The following is a 21,420-nucleotide window of genomic DNA, read 5'->3' on the forward strand; positions in this document are numbered from 1 at the left end:
GGCCCCCCAAGCTCCCATAGAGCCCCAACCCCCCAAACGCCCTCCTCAGACCCTCAAAGACCCTCCTCTGGTCCTCAAAGGGCCCCCGGACCCCCAAAGGGTACCCCGGACCCCAAAGGGCACCCCGGACCACAAAGGGCACCCCGGACCCCAAAGGCCCTCCCCCGGTCCTCAAAGGGCCCCCCTGGCCCCAAAGGGCCCCCCTCCCTCTTCCTCCCTCCTCCCCCTTCCCCTCCCCTCCTCCTCCTCCTCCTCCTCCTCCTCCTCCTCCCTCCTCCTCCCACCTCCCCTCCCCTCATCCCTCCTCCTCCTCCTCCCACCTCCCCCCCTCCCCTCCTCCTCCTCCTCCTCCCCTCCTCCTCCTCCCTCCTCCCTCCTCCTCCCACCTCCCCTCCCCTCATCCCTCCTCCTCCTCCTCCCACCTCCCCCCCTCCCCTCCCCTATTTTTTATACTTTTTTTGTGCATTGAGACACAGAAGGGACATCCCTCCCCCAAGGGTCCCCCAAACACCCTCCCCGGGCCCCCCTCCCAAAGAGTTCCCCTCTCCATTTTTTTTTTAATACTTTTTTATTGCTTGTTTATATATTTTCTTAAAAATTTCTATTCATAATTTCATTCCTAAAACCATTTTACAAACTCAAATATTCCCCACCCCAATTTGTAAATACTTTCTTGAATTTTTTAACATGGTATTTTTTTAACTTTTTACGTATCTTAAAATGACATGAAATATGGTTACGACTCTACCAATCATACTCTGCGCTTGTTCATGGACACGACGTGGCTTTCCCACTGGTACTCTATGGCAGGTTATCGACACTACCTAGTTTATTGCATGCATTAAATCAGTATTTTTTACGCAGTGGAAGGATAAACACACAATTCATATCTGTAAAAAAAGTGAGGATGAATTATTTGACGAACGTATGTGCACATGAAAAAATCATTGTCGTATTGAATGCTGACAAGGAGAAATACCTGAACTATGAAACGAGTGCAAGCGGTAACACTATTGGAAATGTATGCATGCGTTGTCATGACAGCGAGAAGTTAGATTTCTTTGGAGTCCCCAAGAATTTCAATCGTGTAAACGGTGGATATTCAAGAGTATCATTACCAGAGAAATTAGTGCTCAAAGAGAATGCAAACTTAAAAATAATTGTCGATGATCGGGGACAACTCCTTGCTACGGCTTCTGTTAACACATTACCTGTTGATAAATCCTATCATTCTCTTTCCGGTATTAGTATTTTAAAGAGAACAAGAAGAAGACAAGCATACTCCTGCACCAACATCATAAATCATATCTTGTCAATGTGTCAAAACTGCCATCTATGTAAAAATAATGTGACAATAGACAGTGAAATCGCAGCCAGAATAAAAAGGACATTAGCAGACAATATCATCAATGAATATAAAGATGAATTGACGGAAAGTGAAGCACAAGTGTACTAATAATGTGTAATAATGTATTTAACGTATTTTTATATTAATATTCTACATGCCATCATTTCATTAAAAATATTTTATGCATTATTTTGTTAAGTGTTCATTATTTTTAGGGTTTGGCAGAACGTTAACGTTCAGAATATCTATTAAAAAGGTCAGAGATGAAATAAAAAGAATTTTTAGAGATAGAGATGCTACTAGCAGACTCAATTTTTCACGGAAGATAAAAAAGTTCAAGTTCTCGTCGGAATTTTATCAAAGAACACAATTAATTTCTAATTTCTACAGAGAAAATAAAAATCTTCCACTTCAGTTCTTTATTTCACAAAGACATAAAGAAATTTAAAGTTCAATTCTAAATTTTTCGGTGGAAGATACAAAAAGTAATACCATACTTGTGAATATTTTCATGGCAGATAAAAAGTTCTAGTTCAATTTAAAATTTTCTCAACGAAGTGAAGAAAAGTTCAAGTTCTCTACTGAACTTTACCAAAGAACACGCTTCAATTCTAATTTCCACAGAGAAAACAAAAATCTTCCACTTCAGTTCTTTATTTCACAAAGACATAAAGAAATTTAATGTTCAATTCTAATTTTTCGGTGTCAGATAGGAAAAGTTATGCTATGATTTTGATTATTTTCTATGAATGTAAAAAGTTCTAGTTCATTTTAAAATTTTCTCAACGAAGTGAAGAAAAGTTCAAGTTCTCTTCGGAATTTTACCAAAGAACACACTTTAATTCTAATTTCTACAGAGAAAGCTAAAATCTTCCACTTCAGTTCTTTATTTCACAATGAGATAAAGAAATTTAAAGTACAGTTCTAATTTTTCGGTTGGAAGATAGAAAAAGTAACACCATACTTATGAATATTTTCATGGAAGATAAAAAGTTCTAATTCAATTTAAAATTTTCTCAACAAAGTGAAGAAAAATTCCAGTTCTCTTCTGAATTTTACCAACGAACGCACTTCAATTCTAATTTCTAAAGAGAAAACAAAAATCTTCCACTTCAGTTCTTTATTTCACAAAGACATAAAGAAATTTAAAGTTCTATTCTAATTTTTCGGTGGTAGATAGGAAAAGCAATACCCTACTTGTGAATATTTTCTCGGAAGATAAAAAGTTCTAGTTCATTTTTAAATTTTCTCAACGAAGTCAAGGAAAGTTCAAGTTCTCTTCGGAATTTTACCAAAGAACACGCTACAATTCTAATTTCTCCAGAGAAAACAAAAATATTTCACTTCATTTCTTTATTTCACAAGACATAAAGAAATTTAAAGCTATATTTTCATTTTTAGGTTGGAAGATAGAAAAAGTAATACCATACTTGTGAATATTTTCATGGAAGATAAAAAGCTCTAATTCAATTTAAAATTTTCTCAACAAAGTGAAGAAAAATTCCAGTTCTCTTCTGAATTTTACCAAAGAACGCACTTCAATTCTAATTTCGACAGTGAAAACAAAAATCTTCCACTCCAGTTCTTTATTTCACAAAGACATAAAGAAATTTAAAGTTCTATTCTAATTTTTCGGTGGTAGATAGGAAAAGCAATACCGTACGTGTGAATATTTTCACGGAAGATAAAAAGTTCTAGTTCATTTTAAAATTTTCTCAACGAAGTCAAGTAAAGTTCAAGTTCTCTTCTGAATTTTACCAAAGAACACGCTACAATTCTAATTTCTCCAGAGAAAACAAAAATCTTTCACTTCATTTCTTTATTTAACAAAGACATAAATAAATTTAAAGTTCTATTCTAATTTTTAGGTTGGAAGATAGAAAAAGTAATATCATACTTGTGAATATTTTCATGGAAGATAAAAAGTTCTAGTTCAATTTAAAATTTTCTCAACGAAGTCAAGGAAAATTCAAGTTCTCTTCTGAATTTTACCAAAGAACACACTTCAATTCTAATTTCGCCAGAGAAAACAAAAATCTTCCACTTGAGTTGTTTATTTCACAAAGACATAAAGAAATTTAAAGTTCAATTCTAAATTTTTTTCGGTTGGAAGATAGAAAATGCAATACCATACTTGTGAATATTTTCACGGAAAATAAAAAGTTCTAGTTTAATTTAAAATTTTCTCAACGAAGTGAAGAAAAGTTCAAGTTCTCTTCTGAACTTTACCAAAGAACACGCTTCAATTCTAATTTCCACAGAGAAAACAAAAATCTTCCACGCCATTTTTAAGTTCACCAAGACATGAAAAATTTAAAGTTCAATTCTAATTTTTCGGTGACAGATAGGAAAAGTTATACTATGATTTTGATTATTTTCTATGAAGGTAAAAAGTTCTAGTTCATTTTTAATTTTCTCAACGAAGTGAAGAAAAGTTCAAGTTCTCTTCTGAATTTTACCAAAGAACACACTTTAATTCTAATTTCTCAAGAGAAAACAAAAATCTTCCGCTTCAGTTGTTTATTTCACAAAGACATAAAGAAATTTAAAGTTCAATTCTAAATTTTTCGGTGGTAGATAGGAAAAGCAATACCGTACTTGTGAAATATTTTCACGGAAGATAAAAAGTTCTAGTTCAATTTTAAATTTTCTCAACGAAGTCAAGAACAGTTCAAGTTTTCTCTTCTGAATTTTACGAAATAACACGCTACAATTATAATTTCTCCAGAGAAAACAAAAATCTTCCACTTCAGTTCTTTATTTCACAAAGACATAAAGAAATTTAAAGCTCAATTCTAATTTTTCGGTGGTAGATAGGAAAAGCAATACCATACTTGTGAATATTTTCATGGAAGATAAAAAGTTCTAATTCAATTTAAAATTTTCCCAACGAAGTCAAGGAAAGTTCAAGTTCTCTTCGGAATTTTACCAAAGAACACACTACAATTCTAATTTCTCCAGAGAAAACAAAAATCTTCCACTTCAGTTCTTTATTTCACAAAGACATAAAGAAATTTAAAGTTCAATTCTAATTTTTCGGTTGGAAAATAGAAAAATCAATACCATACTTGTGAATATTTTCATGTAAAATAAAAATTTCTAGTTTAATTTAAAATTTTCTCAACAAAGTGAAGAAAAGTTCAAGTTCTCTTCTGAATTTTACCCAAGAACGCATTTCAATTCTAATTTCGACAGGTAAAACATAACTCTTCCACGTCAGTTTTAAGTTAACCAAGAGATAAAGACATTTAAAGTTCACTTCTAATTTTTTTGTGACGGATAGGAAAAGTTATACTATGATTTTGATTATTTTCTATGAAGGTAAAAAGTTCTAGTTCATTTTTAATTTTCTCAACGAAGTGAAGAAAAGTTCAAGTTCTCTTCTGAATTTTAACAAATAACACACTTTAATTCTAATTTCTCCAGAGAAAACAAAAATCTTCCACTTCAATTGTTTATTTCACAAAGACATAAAGAAATTTAAAGTTCAATTCTAAAATTTTCAGTGGTAGATAGGAAAAGCAATACCATACTTGTGAAATTTTTTCCCTGAAGATAAAAAGTTCTTGTTCAATTTTAAATTTTCTCAATGAAGTCAAGGAAAGTTCAAGTTTTCTACTGAATTTTACCAAAGAACACACTACAATTCTAATTTCTCCAGAGAAAATAAAAATCTTCCATATAAGTTCTTTATTTCACAATGACATAAAGAAATTTAAAGTTCAATTCTAAATTTTTCGGTGGCAGATAGAAAAAGTAATACCACACTTGTGAATATTTTAACGGAAGATAAGATGTTATAGTTCATTTTTTAATTTTCTCAACGAAGTGAAGAAAAATTCAAGTTCTCTTCTGAATTTTACCAAAGAACACACTTTAATTCTAATTTCGCCAGAGAAAATAAAAATCTTCCAATTCAGTTCTTTATTTCACAAGGACATAAAGAAATTTAAAGTTCATTTCTAAATTTTTTGGTTGAAGATAGAAAAAGTAATACCATACTTGTGAATATTTTCCCGGAAGATAAAAAGTTATAGTTCAATTTAAAATTTTCTCAACGAAGTGAAGAAAATTTCAAGTTCTCCTCTGAACTCTACCAAAGAACACACTTCAATTCTAATTTCTCCAGGGAAAACAAAATCATCCACTTCAGTTCTTTATTTCACAAAGGCATAAAGAAATTTAAAGTTCAATTCTAAATTTTTCGGTGAGAGATAGAAAAATTAATATCATACTCTTCAATATTTTCACAGAGGATAAATATCATACAGGTGAATATTTTCCCGGAATATAAAAAGTTCAAGTTCAATTTTAAATTTGCTCAACGAAGTCAAGTAAAGTTCAAGTTCTCTACTGAATTTTACCAAAGAACACGCTTCAATTCTAATTTCCCCAGAGAAAACAAAACTCTTCCACTTCAGTTCTTTATTTCACAAAGACATAAAGAAATTTAAAGTTCAATTCTAATTTTTCGGTGGAAGATAGAAAAAGTAATACCATACTTGCGAATATTTTCACAGAAGATAAATACCATACATGTAAATATTTTCCCGGAAGATAAAAATTTCTTGTTCAATTTTAAATTTTAACAACGAAGTGAAGAAAAGCTCAAGTTCTCCTCTGAATTTTCTTAAAGAAGTGAAAAAAGTTTGCCCAATTCTGAATTTTACCAATGAAAATGAAAAAGCTCCCACTTCAGTTCTTAATTTCACAAACTATGTTAAGTTAGGTTAGGTTAGCCCACGTACGCGTCACTTAGGTTAGCTTAGGTTAGGTGAGAGACAGGCAAAAAGTTAGGTGTATGATTAGGTTAGGTTAGGTTAGATTAAGTTAGCTTAGGTTAGATTAAGTTAGGTTAGGTTAAGTTAGGTTAGGCTAGGTTAACCTACGTACGCGCGCGTACGTAGGCTAACCTAGCCTAACCTAACTAACCTAACCTAATCTAACCTAAGCTAACTTAATCTAACTAACCTAACCTAATCATACACCTAACTTTTGCCTGTCTCTCACCTAACCTAAGCTAACCTAAGTGACACGTACGTGGCTAACCTAACCTAACTTAACCTAGTTTGAGAAATTAAGAACTGAAGTGGGAGCTTTTCATTTTCATTGGTAAAATTCAGAATTAGGCAAACTTTTTCACTTCTTTAAGAAAATTCAGAGAAGAACTTGAGCTTTTCTTCACTTCGTTGTGAAAATTTAAAATTGAACTAGAACTTTTATCTTCCGGGAAAATATTTACATGTATGGTATTTATCTTCTGTGAAAATATTCGCAAGTATGGTATTACTTTTTCTATATTCCACCGAAAAATTAGAATTGAACTTTAAATTTCTTTATGTCTTTGTGAAATAAAGAACTGAAGTGGAAGATTTTTGTTTTCTCTGGAAATTGGAATTGAAGCGTGTTCTTTGGTAAAATTCAGTAGAGAACTTGAACTTTCCTTGACTTCGTTGAGCAAATTTAAAATTGAACTAGAACTTTTTATCTTCTGGGAAAATATTCACCTGTATGGTATTTATCCTCGGTGAAAATATTCACGAGTATGATATTAATTTTCCTATCTCTCACCGAAAAATTTATAATTGAAATTTAAATTTCTTTATGCCTTTGTGAAATAAATAACTGAATTGGAAGATTTTGTTTTCTCTGGAGAAATTAGAATTGAAGTGTGTTCTTTGGTAGAGTTCAGAGGAGAACTTGAACTTTTCTTCACTTCGTTGAGAAAATTTTAAATTGAACTATAACTTTTATCTTCCGGGAAAATATTCACAAGTATGGTATTACTTTTTCTATCTTCCACCAAAAAATTTAGAATTGAACTTTAAATTTCTTTATGTCTTTGTGAAATAAAGAACTGAATTGGATGATTTTTATTTTCTCTGGCGAAATTAGAAATGAATTGTGTTCTTTGGTAAAATTCAGAAGAGAACTTGAATTTTTCTTCACTTCGTTGAGAAAATTTTAAATTGAACTAGAACTTTTTATCTTCCGGAAAATATTCACAAGTGTGGTATTACTTTTTCTATCTGCCACCGAAAAATTTAAATTGAACTTTAAATTTCTTTATGTCATTGTGAAATAAAGAACTTATGTGGAAGATTTTTATTTTCTCTGGAGAAATTAGAGTTGTATTGTGTTCTTTGGTAAAATTCAGTAGAAAACTTGAACTTTCCTTGACTTCATTGAAAAATTTTAAATTGAACTAGAACTTTTATCTTCCGTGAAAATATTTCACAAGTACGGTATTGCTTTTCCTATCTACCACTGAAAAATTTAGAATTGAACTTTAAATTTCTTTATGTCTTTGTGAAATAAACAACTGAAGCGGAAGATTTTGTTTTCTCTGGAGAAATTAGAATTAAAGTGTGTTCTTTAGTAAAATTCCGAAGAAACTTGAACTTTTCTTCACTTCGTTGAGAAAATTAAAAATGAACTAGAACTTTTTCCTTCATAGAAAATAATCAAAATCATAGTATAACTTTTCCTATCTGTCACCGAAAAATTAGAATTGAACTTTAAATTTCTTTATCTCTTGGTGAACTTAAAAATGACGTGGAAGATTTATGTTTTCTCTGTCGAAATTAGAATTGAAATGCGTTCTTTGGTAAAATTCAGAGAAGAACTTGAATTTTTCTTCACTTTGTTGAGAAAATTTTAAATTAAACTAAAACTTTTTATTTTCCGTGAAAATATTCACAAGTATGGTATTGGTTTTTCTATCTTCCAACCGAAAAATTAGAATTGAACTTTAAATTTCTTTATGTCTTTGTGAAATAAAGAACTGAAGTGGAAGATTTTTGTTTTCTCTGGAGAAATTAGAATTGAATTGTGTTATTTGGTAAAATTCTAAAGAGAAATTGAACTTTCCTGCACTTCGTTGAGAAAATTTAGATTGAATTAGAACTTTTTATCGTCCGTGAGAATATACACATGGAGTGAATTTATGGTAACCACTCCCCTAGAAAAAATAGCCGATTGCTTTAATTTAATTTTTTCTCTTTGAAATAAATACCTGTATTGGTAGATTTTTGTTTTATATGGTTATATTAGAATTGTATAGTGTTATTTGTTAATATTCAGAAGTGAAAAATTTAACTATTCTTGACTTCATTGAGAAAATTTTAAATTGAAATAGAACTTTTTATCTTCCGTGAAAATATTTTGCAAGTACGGTATTGCTTTTCCTATCTACCACCGAAAAATTTAGAATTGAACTTTAAATTTCTTTATGTCTTTGTGAAATAAACAACTGAAGCGGAAGATTTTTGTTTTCTCTGGAGAAATTAGAATTAAAGTGTATTCTTTGGTAAAATTCGGAAGAGAACTTGAACTTTTCTTCACTTCGTTGAGAAAATTAAAAATGAACTAGAACTTTTTACCTTCATAGAAAATAGTTATAATCATAGTATAAATTTTCCTATCTGTCACCGAAAAATTAGAATTGAACTTTAAATTTTTCATGTCTTGGTGAACTTAAAAATGACGTGGAAGATTTATGTTTTCTCTGGTGGACATTAGAGTTGAAGCGTGTTCTTTGGTAAAGTTCAGAAGAGAACTTGAACTTTTCTTCACTTCGTTGAGAAAATTTTAAATTAAACTAGAACTTTCTATTATCAGTGAAAATATTCACAAGTATGGTATTACTTTTTCTATCTTCCAACCGAAAAAAATTTAGAATTGAACTTTAAATTTCTTTATGTCTTTGTGAAATAAACAACTCAAGTGGAAGATTTTTGTTTTCTCTGGCGAAATTAGAATTGAAGTGTGTTCTTTGGTAAAATTCAGAAGAAAACTTGAATTTTCCTTGACTTCGTTGAGAAAATTTTAAATTGAACTAGAACTTTTTATCTTCCATGAAAATATTCACAAGTATGGTATTACTTTTTCTATCTTCCAACCGAAAAATTAGAATAGAACTTTAAATTTCTTTATGTCTTTGTGAAATAAAGAAATGAAGTGAAATATTTTTGTTTTCTCTGGAGAAATTAGAATTGAAGTGCGTTCTTTGGTAAAATTCAGAAGAGAACTTGAACTTTCCTTGACTTCGTTGAGAAAATTTTAAAATGAACTAGAACTTTTTATCTTTCGTGAAAATATTCACACGTACGGTATTGCTTTTCCTATCTACCACCGAAAAATTAGAATAGAACTTTAAATTTCTTTATGTCTTTGTGAAATAAAGAACTGAAGTGTAAGATTTTTGTTTTCTCTGTCGAAATTAGAATTGAAGTGCGTTCTTTGGTAAAATTCAGAAGAGAACTGAAATTTTTCTTCACTTTGTTGAGGAAATTGTAAATTGAATTAGAACTTTTTATCTTCCATGAAAATATTCACAAGCATGGTATTGCTTTTTCTATCTTCCAACCGAAAAATTAGAATAGAACTTTAAATTTCTTTATGTCTTTGTGAAATAAAGAACTGAAGTGAAAGATTTTTGTTTTCTCAGGAGAAATTAGAATTGTAGCGTGTTCTTTGGTAAAATTCCGAAGAGAATTTGAACTTTCCTTGACTTCGTTGAGAAAATTTTAAATTGAACTAGAACTTTTTATCTTCCGTGAAAATATTCACAAGTAGGGTATTGCTTTTCCTATCTACCACCGAAAAATTAGAATAGAACTTTAAATTTCTTTATGTCTTTGTGAAATAAAGAACTGAAGTGGAAGATTTTTGTTTTCTCTGTCGAAATTAGAATTGAAGTGCGTTCTTTGGTAAAATTCAGAAGAGAACTGGAATTTTTCTTCACTTTGTTGAGAAAATTTTAAATTGAACTAGAACTTTTTATCTTCCGTGAAAATATTCATAAGTATGGTATTACTTTTTCTATCTTCCAACCGAAAAATTAGAATTGTACTTTAAATTTCTTTATCTCTTTGTGAAATAAAAAACTGAAGTGGAAGATTTTAGCTTTCTCTGGAGAAATTAGAATTTAAGTGTGTTCTTTTGTAAAATTCAGAAGAGAACTTGAACTTTTCTTCACTTCTTTGAGAAAATTTAAAAATGAAATAGAACTTTTTACCTTCATAGAAAATAATCAAAATCATAGCATAAATTTTCCTATCTGACACAGAAAAATTAGAATTGAACTTTAAATTTCTTTATGTCTTTGTGAAATAAAGAACTGAAGTTGAAGATTTTTGTTTTCTCTGTGGAAATTAGAATTGAAGCGTGTTCTTTGGTAAAGTTCAGAAGAGAACTTGAACTTTTCTTCACTTCGTTGAGAAAATTTTAAATTGAATTAGAACTTTTTATCTTCCATGAAAATATTCACAAGTATGGTATTACTTTTTCTATCTTCCAACCGAAAAATTTAGAATTGAAATTTAAATTTCTTTATGTCTTTGTGAAATAAGGAACTGAAGTGTAAGATTTTTATTTTCTCTGTAGAAATTAGAAATGAATTGTGTTCTTTGATAAACTTCCGACGAGAACTTGAACTTTTTTATCTTCCGTGAAAAATTGAGTCTGCTAGTAGCATCTCTATCTCTAAAAATTCTTTTTCTTTCATCTCTGACCTTTTTAATAGATATTCTGAACGTTAACGTTCTGTCAAACCCTAAAAATAATGAACACTTAACAAAATAATGCATAAAATATTTTTAATGAAATAATGACATGTAGAATATTAATATAAAAATACGTTAAATACATTATTACACATTATTAGTACACTTGCGCGTCACTTTCCGTCAATTCATCTTTATATTCATTGATGATATTGTCTGCTAATGTCCTTTTTATTCTGCCTGCGATTTCACTGTCTATTGTCACATTATTTTTACATAGCTGGCAGTTTTGACACATTGACAAGATATGATTTATGATGTTGGTGCAGGAGTATGCTTGTCTTCTTCTTGTTCTCTTTAAAATACTAATACCGGAAAGAGGATGATAGGATTTATTAACAGGTAATGTGTTACCAGAAGCCGTAGCAAGGAGTTGTCCCCGATCATCGACAATTATTTTTAAGTTTGCAGTCTCTTTGAGCACTAATTTCTCTGGTAATGATACTATTGAATATCCACCGTTTACACGATTGAAATTCTTGGGTACTCCAAAGAAATCAAACTTCTCGCTGTCATGACAACGCATGCATCCATTTCCAATGGTGTTACCGATTGCACTCGTTTTATAGTTCAGGTATTTATCCTTGTCAGCATTCAATACGACAATGATTTTTTCATGTGCACATACGTTCGTCGAATAATTCATCCTCACTTTTTTACAGATATGAATTGTGTGTTTATCCTTCCACTGCGTAAAAAATACTGATTAAATGCATGCAATAAACTAGGTAGTGTCGATAACCTGCCATGGAGTACCAGTGGGAAAGCCACGTCGTGTCCATGAACAAGCGCAGAGTATGATTGGTAGAACCGTAAGCATATTTCATGTCATTTTAAGATACGTAAAAAAGTTAAAAAAATACCATGTTAAAAAATTCAAGAAATTATTTACAAATTGGGGTGGGGACTCTTTGAGGTTGGAAAATGGGTTTAGTACTTAATTTATTAATGTAACTTGTTAATAAAAGATATAATAAAGCAATAAAAAAGTATTAAAAAAAAAATGGAGCGGGGAACTCTTTGGGGGGGGGGCCCGGGGAGGGTGTTTGGGGGACCTTTGGGGGAGGGATGTCCCTTCTGTGTCTCAATGCACAAAAAAAGTATAAAAAATAGGGGAGGGGAGGGGGAGGTGGGAGGAGGAGGAGGAGGGATGAGGGGAGGGGAGGTGGGAGGAGGAGGGAGGAGGAGGAGGAGGAGGAGGAGGGGGAGGGGGGAGGGGGAGGAGGAGGAGGAGGAGGAGGGAGGGGGAGGAGGAGGAGGAGGAGGAGGAGGAGGAGGAGGAGGAGGAGGAGGAGGGGAGGGGAAGGGGGAGGAGGGAGGAAGAGGGAGGGGGCCCTTTGGGGCCAGGGGGGCCCTTTGAGGACCGGGGGAGGGCCTTTGGGGTCCGGGGTGCCCTTTGTGGTCCGGGGTGCCCTTTGGGGTCCGGGGTACCCTTTGGGGGTCCGGGGGCCCTTTGAGGACCAGAGGAGGGTCTTTGAGGGTCTGAGGAGGGCGTTTGGGGGGTTGGGGCTCTATGGGAGCTTGGGGGGCCTTTGAGGACCGGGGGCTTCCTTCGGGGTTGTGGTGGGGGATCGGAATCCTTTGGGGTTGGGGTAGAGGACCTCACAACACTGTTCAAATGGAACTTGTGTATTATAACGACCACACTCAAAACCTCTTCTAAAACCCTTTCTAAAATCTTCTTTCAAAATGTCTCTAACGGTTTCGCCGAAATAATCCCATAAAATGGATAAAACCGTTTCGCCCAAATAATCCCTAAACGTAATTTCAGCGTGTTCCTTTTGTATGGCATCTATGCGCTAACGCATTTCAAATTTCTAGGAAACCCTTTCCTACGTTAATCTCTTCATCTCATAAATTTTCCTAGCTAAACTATTAGGGTTTCGTTAGAATATCAATTTACCTCTCCGACTTAAAGCTCCGTGAAGCCGTATTTAAAAATAGAATTTCTATCTCTTTAGACTCCCGCATAATTCCAAGATAACAAGTGATGTCAATTATAATTCCTGACACTAAAGATCAATGAAGCCCTATTTGAAAATAGTATATTAATTTTTCTCTCTGACCTAAAGAACGTTTATCCCTCAGACCTAAAGATTAAAGAAGCCTTAATGTTTCTTAATTCTCCCCTTCGTGAATCAATAATTTCCCCTAGCGATTATGTAAATCAATTTCACAGGTGCTACTCGTGACAGGCCTAAAGATTAAAGAAGCCTTAATGTTTCCTAATTCCCTCTTCGTGAATCAATAATTTCCCCTAGCGATTATGTAAATCAAGTTCACAGGTGCTAGTCGTGACAGGACCACGTGGTTTATGGTTTTCCAAGTGAGAAAGTTCCTGTTTTTTCATTCTCACTGAGAAAACCATAAAACAGACATGAATTGCTGTTGTCATCCTTAAATGTGACAAAGTTCCTGTTTTTCAAATTCTCACTGACAAAAACCATAAAAACATACAAAAATGTGAGAAAGTTCCTGTTTTTTCAAATTCTCACTGACAAAAACCATAAAAACATACAAAAATGTGAGAAAGTTCTCAGACCAGGCTAGCCAAACAACAATGAAGCCATGTTTGTTTCTTAATTTCCCCTTCGTGAATCAATAATTTCCCCTAGCGATTATGTAAATCTAGTTCTCAGTCCAGGCTAGCCAAACAACAAAGAAGCCATGTTTGTTTCTTAATTTCCCCCTTGTGAATCAATAATTTCCCCTAACGATTATGTAAATCAAGTTCTCAGGCCAGGCTAGCCAAACAATCTCGTAACATTCGCGTCAAGCATGTCCATTCTCACTGAGAAAACCATAAAACAGACATGAATTGCTGTTGTCATCCTTAAATGTGATAAAGTTCCTGTTTTTCAAATTCTCACTGACAAAAACCATGAAAACAGACATAAATGTGAGAAAATTCATGTTTTACAAATTCTCACTGACAAAAACCATAAAACATCCATAATTTGATGTTGACATCCGAGAAAAACATCAAATAAATCGAACAACACACATATCCATCCATGAAAACAACCATAAATGTGAGAAAATTCATGTTTTTCCAAGTGAGAAAATTCCTGTTTTTTCATTCTCAGTGAGAAAACCATAAACCACGTGGTCCTGTCACGAGTAACACCCCCATCTCTACTAAAACCCTCAAGTATCCTAAAAAAAGGTAAAAGAATAATTTACAAAACTCTCGATAGTCTTCTACCAGATATGAAATCAATACATTTTACTAGACAATTTAAATTCTTTACGCAAAACTTAAATACGTTTAGTGTACCGTAAAGCGTTTTTTTTAGAACTCTAGAAAAATATAGAAATAATTTTAAACAAAATAGCAATGTTTAGGTACCTCTCTAGGGGGGCATTCGCGCGTCCATTGTTTGTTTAACCTTCCTTAATAGATTAAAAGAGTTTTACGAAAATAAGTTGAATCTTTCTGCGTGTGTTGAAAAAAAACCTACGAAAGGTTATATGTGTATACTGTTACTAATGCTATTACTACTACTACAACAGCTATTGCTACTACTTGTTATTAAGGTAGAGTTTTAGGTGAATGTTTAGAGGGATGTTGAACTAAACCAAAACATACTATGAGCATGCAGAATGTCAAAAGGGTGTACCAACAATATCTCAGGAACGGCATAGATTATTAACTGTTAACTTTCAGGGTATGTTGAGGTAGATTTTAAGCTAACCAAAAGCTACTATGTGTGTTCTTCTATTACTACTACTACTACAAAGATTACCACAACTTGTAAGGTTAATAGTATTAAAGTGAAATTTTCAAGGAATGTTTAGGGGGAGTTTCAACTAAATGAAAACAAAGTATATCCATGCAGGTTTTTAAAGGGCATAGCAGCAATATCTTGGGAATGGCTTAGAGCATTCAATTGAAACTTTCAGGTCATGTTGAGGGCATGGTAAACCAACCAAAAGGTCATGTGTGCATGCTACTGCTACTGCATCTACTACTGCTACTATTACTACTAATAATTCCAAAGGTAATAAGGAAAAACTATCAGGAAATATTGAGGAGTATGTTCAATCAAATGAAAAGTGCACTGTGTGTATGCATGCTGTCAAATGGCTTAGAATATAAGGTTGAAACTTTCAGGGCATGTTGAGGGGTATGCCAAAAAATAAAAGGGCACTTTTCGCATACTATTGCTGCTAGTAGTGTCACTACTACTGCTGTTAACACTAACATTACTAAGGCTAATGAAATTAATGTGGAACTTGCAGGGACTGTTGCGGTGGATGTTGGGTTAAATCAAAATTCATTATTGGCACGCAGGTTATAAAGAGGATGTATCAGCAATATATCAGAAACGGCTTAAAGTAACAAGTTGAAACTATCAGGGCATGATTGCGGGATTTAGAACTAGAACAAAAAGGCGAATGCTATACAATGCTATGCTATTATGCTACAATGTGAATGCTATTACTGCTATTTACAAATAATGCTATCCCAAATGCTATCCCAAATACTACTCCTATTGCTCCTACTATTACTTCTGCTACTGTGCATACTACTAATACTAATGCTAAGGGTATTAGTTAAACTTTCAGAGAATATTGAGGACAGTGTTGAACTGAACCGAGACAAACTATGTACATGAGTGCTACCACAGTGGTGTATTAGCAATATCCCAGCAACGGCTTAGGGTGTTAAACTAAAACTCTACTGTGCATACTACTAATACTAATGCTAAGGGTATTAGTTAAACTTTCAGAGAATATTGAGGACAGTGTTGAACTGAACCGAGACAAACTATGTACATGAGTGCTACCACAGTGGTGTATTAGCAATATCCCAGCAACGGCTTAGGGTGTTAAACTAAAACTCTACTGTGCATACTACTAATACTAATGCTAAGGTTATTAGTTAAACTTTCAGAGAATATTGAGGGCGGTGTTGAATTGAACCGAGACACACTATATACATGAGTGCTATCACAGTGGTGTATTAGCAATATCCCAGCAACGGCTTAGGGTGTTAAACTAAAACTCTACTGTGCATACTACTAATACTAATGCTAAGGTTATTAGTTAAACTTTCAGAGAATATTGAGGGCGGTGTTGAATTGAACCGAGACACACTATATACATGAGTGCTATCACAGTGGTGTATTAGCAATATCCCAGCAACGGCTTAGGGTGTTAAACTAAAACTCTCAGGGCTACCAATACTGCTACCACTTTTACTGCTACTTCTACCGCTACTGCTTCTAATATTGAACTAAGTCAAAATTTCTTAAGTGTATCAAGGTTGTAAAGAAATCTAGGCGGGATATCTTAGGAGTGTAATAAGGTATAAAGTAGAAATTTTCACGGAAAGTTTATGTTGCTTTAAAACTAAATCAAAAGGCACTATATGTATGCTGATTATCAATAAGACATCACAACAATATCTCAAGAACGACAGAGGGTATTTGGTTGAAACTTTTAGGGCGACTACTATTACTACTTGTGCTTTTACAATCAAGCTAAATCGATTGAGTGTAAGCGCATCCACGTTGTCAAAATAGCATAGGTACAATATTTTAGGAAGGGTATTAAGTTTTTTTTCAGGGAAACTTGAGGAGGTGTAAAACTAAATCAAAGGATATATCTCGCTAGATTTTCAAAAGAGCGTGTGTTATTGAAAATTGTGGATTTTTTTTCCAACATACAAATATGCCAAATATGGGGTCTTATAGATATTAAATAAAAAAAACAAGTTTTTTAAACTGAAAATAAGGAGCGACATTAAAACTTAAAACGAACAGAAATTATTCTGTATATGAAAGGGGCTGCCCCCTCCTCAACCCCTCGTTCTTTGCGCTAAAGTGTTTTATTGTTATAAAAACAAAGTTGTGAGACAGTAACACTAAAGCGTAAAGAGCAAGGGGTTAGGGAGGGGGCAGCCCCATCATATAGGGAATAATTTCTGTTCATTTTAAGTTTAAATGTCGCTCCTTACTTTCAGTTTAAAAAACTTGTTTTTTTTAAGTTTCTGATTGTTTTTTAGTTAATGCAGCTTTTATTTCCATCAAAATTTTAATTTTCTTTTTCTAAATGGATGTCTTTACAAATTAACTTACGTAACTAACTTCTATATTTGTATATTTTTCTTCTGGCAAAAAATACAAAGTTGCAGATTTTTGCAGATGTGAGCTTGAAACCTATGTAATAGGGTTTTCTGATACGCTGAATCTGACGGTGTGATTTTCATTAAAATTCTTTCACTTGTAGGGGATGTTTCCCCCCTCTTTAAACAATCGAGTAAATTTTCTCAGGCTCGTAGCCTTTGATGAGTAATACTAAACTTAATAAAATTTATATATTTAGGATCAGCATTATAAACACATTCTTTTGATACATCTATTGACATCAAAATTCCGTTTTAAAAGTCTCGATTACTATTGAGATGTATTGCTTCTTTTTTATTGTTTTTTTTTATTACGTATATGTTATTACGTATATGAAGGGGTTCTCCCCTTAGTCAATACCACGCTCTTTTCATTAAAAGTTAAAAAAAATTTTGATTCACAAACCCCTAAATCACAAAGGCCGTTTAATTAGAATAGATAGCTCTTTTGAAAGCACTAAAAAAAAACTAGCGTAAAGAGCGAGGTATTGACTTGGGGGAGAACCCCCTCACACACGTTATAATTTCTGTTCGTTTTAAGTTCTAATATTCCTTCTTACATTTCAGTTGAAAAAACTTGTTTTTTTTTATTTAATTTCTGATCGTTTTTTAAATAATGCTTGGAAATCCGGCGCCCCCTTCATAGAAATATCCCTTACCCCAAGGAAACATCCTCCACGGAAATATTCTCCAGAGTAAACCCCTCCTCTAGCCCCCCCCCTCCAGAAAAAATCCTTCCTGAAAATGGTTGTATACTTCCCACTAACCAATAAATAATGCTGGCAAGTCCGGCGCCCCCTTCATGGAAATTTCCCTTCCCCCATGAAATCTTCCTTCATTAACAGATCCTCCAACATAACCACCGACCCACCCGTACCTCCCACAACCAGAAAAAAAAACCTCCTGAAAACTTCTGTATACTTCCCAATAACCAATACTATATGTTAACATTGGGTAAAGTTCATAACTTTTAGCCCTCCTTCTGGGAACTTCGGGGGGTTAAGTCATCCTAAAAGACATATTTATCATATTTTCGACCATGCCGAACAAAATGGATATCTCAAAATTTTGATCGGGTGATTTTGGGAAAAAATTAAACGTGAGAGGGGGCCTAGTTGCCCTCCATTTTTTATGGTCACTTAAAAAGGTCACTATAACTTTTAATTTCCGTTCTAATGAGCCCTCCCGCGATATTCTAGGACGACTTGGTCGATACGATCACCCCTGGGGAAAAAACAAAAAAACAAAAAACAAATAAACACGCATCCGTGATCTTTCTTCTGGCAAAAAATGTAAAATTCCACATTTTTGTAGATAGGAGCTTGAAACCTCTATAGTAGGGTTCTCTGATACGCTGAATATAATGGTGTGATTTTCATTAAGGTTCTATAGCTTTTAGGGGGTCTTTCCCCCTTTTTTTGAAAATCAGCCAAATTTTCTCAGGCGCGTAACTTTTGATGGGTAGCACTAAACTTGATGAAAGTTATATATTTGAAATTAGCATCAAAATCTAATTCTGATCTGATTCTTTTGATATATCTATTGGTATCAAAAACCCGTTTTCTAGAGTTTCGGTTACCATTGAGCCGGGTCGCTCCTTACTTACAGTTCGTTACCACGAACTGTTTGAAAACTAAGAGATCTAAAATATTTTTTTTCTTTACCATTGAAAAAGACTATATCAATAAAAAACGAACAGACATTAACTAAAAAAAAATTGTCCACAAGAATAGTTTTCAAAGAAAAGTAAAGTGCTACATTAAACCAAAAATTTGCAGAAATAACGTCAAATAATTTTCCAAGCGTAGAAGTGCCACAAACCACCATCAATAAATAAATGAAACCCAAAACCCAAAACGAACAGAAATTACAATAAATAGCCAAGTCAAACTTAAAATTAGCAGAAGTTGAGCTGAGCAGGGCTGACGCCCATGATATCTTAAAGACCAGAATATAATTAGTACTTCAATAAAAAACAGAATATATTTTAATTTTTTTTGTTTTTTAATTGATAAATCCAAAATCATTAAGACTTTCAGGAATAACGTCATTCCACATTCATTTGTTTGTTTTTTCAGTAATCTCGGTTATGATAGTGTTTTTTTTTTTATATTGTGAGTAAAATAAACATCAACGAAATAGAAAGAGAAATATTAAACAAGGATTGTTTTCAGTAAAGTGTAAATTATGTTCTTGTCTTTAAAAGGTATGTGGGGGGGAGTCAGCCCCTGACTGTAAACTTGGATTATAATATTGGAAGCTATGATGACGATAGTGGTCAAGTACTGTTTTGAAATGGGTATACCTTGAAATTCAGAGAAAGATATGTAAAATGTTTCCCATAGGAATTGTCTAAGGACAGTTCAAGGTAGGCTACCTGTTTCACTGACAATATGTCAAACAACAAGCTGTTTGAAAAATGTGGTTTGACTCCGCTCTCTAGGACCATAATTAAAGAAAAATTGAACTGACTAAGACACATTTTACGGATCAAGAATTTTACAGACACATTTTACGGATGAAGAAGACTACCAAAAATTGTGCTTTTTGGTCATCCATCGAGAGTCAAACGAAAAGTGGATCGTATCTGAATGGACTGGGAAGAAGTCGTAAATGCAAACTCCATAAAAGGGGGTTAAAGAGTGAAGCTTTAGGTAGACTGGGGGGAAGGAAGAGCATGTGCTGCTGTGTTGGCCTCCGGCGGCTTGGTGCTGCAGGTGAATTGTTATTAGTAGTAGTAGTAGTAGTAGTGGCAGTAGTTTAAAGAGAGACTACTTTCCTATTGTTCCTTGGTAAAAATTTTCCTTTAATATTATTGCTTTCATTTATAACGAATTTCGGTAAGCTATCATCATTTCATTCATTTCATCATCATTTCATCGTTTCGTATATTAGAAAGGGAGAGGGGAAAATAATATCGCCCTTTTAAAGCCTGAAAAGATTTCTTGTGTTTCTGTGTGCAATTTTAATCCACTTAAAGAATAAAAGTTAAATTCTGCGTAATTGGTGCTCCTGAGTGAAATTTTAAGCGAATAAAAGGGAGAGAAATTTTGAATCACAAGAATTTTTGCAAGTAGTCTCTTTGTACCTAGTGATAAAAATATATCGTTTGTTTATCTTAGGTAAAAATGTAATTTCGAGGGTCAAAATAATGTCTCAGAGAGTTTTCATATCTCAGGCTCACATTTCTGTATAATTTCTAACACAAATAATTTTGTTTCAGTTCAAACGGATGCTAAATAAAGAGTTAAGTCATTTCTCCGAATCTAGCAAATCTGGAAATCAGATATCCGAATACATTTGCTCGACATTTCTAGGTAAGTCGGAGTATCTAACTTTGATTTCACTAACTAGTAATGAGAAAGGAATATTCCCATTTTTGTACTTAGTCCTGCCGAGTAGTTAACTACGTAATAAATTTTCACAATTTTGTAAATTTTAAACAAACCAATGGTATTCAGTCTTTAAGAATAAGAACAATATCCTTAATGTACAAAAACAATGCTGTTCGTTTTGTTAAACAGGAAATTTTTCCCTCCTGCTTCTTGAACGTTGGATAGGAATTTTCATACCATGACACGAAAAATTAAATTCTATACAGCAAAATATATTTTTAGCCTACCGAGATCCACTAAAATGTAAATAATTTTAAAAATGAGTAATAACTAAATAATTTTGATATAAACATTTATAAATGTTCAGCTTCATAGAAAAAAAGAGTTTAGATGTCAGACATAAAGAAACGATAACCAAGACTCAAAGAATTACCCTAAATGGAAAAGCTTTTTAAATATGCATGAAAATGAAGATTGAATTATATCTGATTCCTTACTATGTTTAAAATGTCTGAAGAGTTTCCTTATGAGGTCATAGGACTAGACTTTCCTGCTTTTGCGTAATGAAATCAAACAGTTCGTGGTAACGAACTGTAAGTAAGGAGCGACCCGGCTCAATAGTAACCGAAACTCTAAAAAACAGGATTTTAGATACCAATAGACACATCAAAAGAATCAGATTTTAATGCTGATTTCAAATATGGAAGTTTCATCAAGTTTAATCAGACCCATTAAAAGTTACGCGCCTGAGAAAATTTGGCTGATTTTCAAAAAAAAGGGGAAAGACCCCCTAAAAGTTATAGAACCTTAATGAAAATCACACCATCAGATTCAGCGTATCAGATAACCAGTAGGGTTCTCTGATACGCAAGAGGTTTCAAGCTCCTATCTACAAAAATGTGGAATTTTGTATTTTTTGCGAGAAGAAAAATCACGGATGCGTGTTTATTTGTTGGTTTTTTTTCGTTTTTTTCCCCAGGGGTGATCGTATCGAACCAGTGGTCCTAAAATATTGCAGTACGGCTCATTGGAACGGGAATT

The 21,420-nt window shown here is 33.3% G+C and overlaps 1 protein-coding gene across 6 annotated transcripts in view; it reads left to right on the top strand.

Moving 5' to 3' along the window:
• dnc (phosphodiesterase dunce) overlaps positions 1-21,420 on the top strand; it is a 562,555-nt gene that overhangs the window by 472,705 nt on the left and 68,430 nt on the right. For all 6 annotated transcript variants that reach the window (XM_089096264.1, XM_089096265.1, XM_089096266.1 and 3 more), the window contains one exon: positions 20,268-20,361. In XM_089096264.1, coding sequence (XP_088952390.1) covers positions 20,268-20,361 — 94 coding nt within the window. The remainder of the gene's footprint in view (positions 1-20,267; positions 20,362-21,420) is intronic.

This window comes from Artemia sp. Qi Xiang Cuo, chromosome 11 (genome assembly GCF_049724085.1).
Source record: "Artemia sp. Qi Xiang Cuo chromosome 11, ASM4972408v1, whole genome shotgun sequence".
Lineage (NCBI taxonomy): Eukaryota > Metazoa > Arthropoda > Branchiopoda > Anostraca > Artemiidae > Artemia > Artemia sp. Qi Xiang Cuo.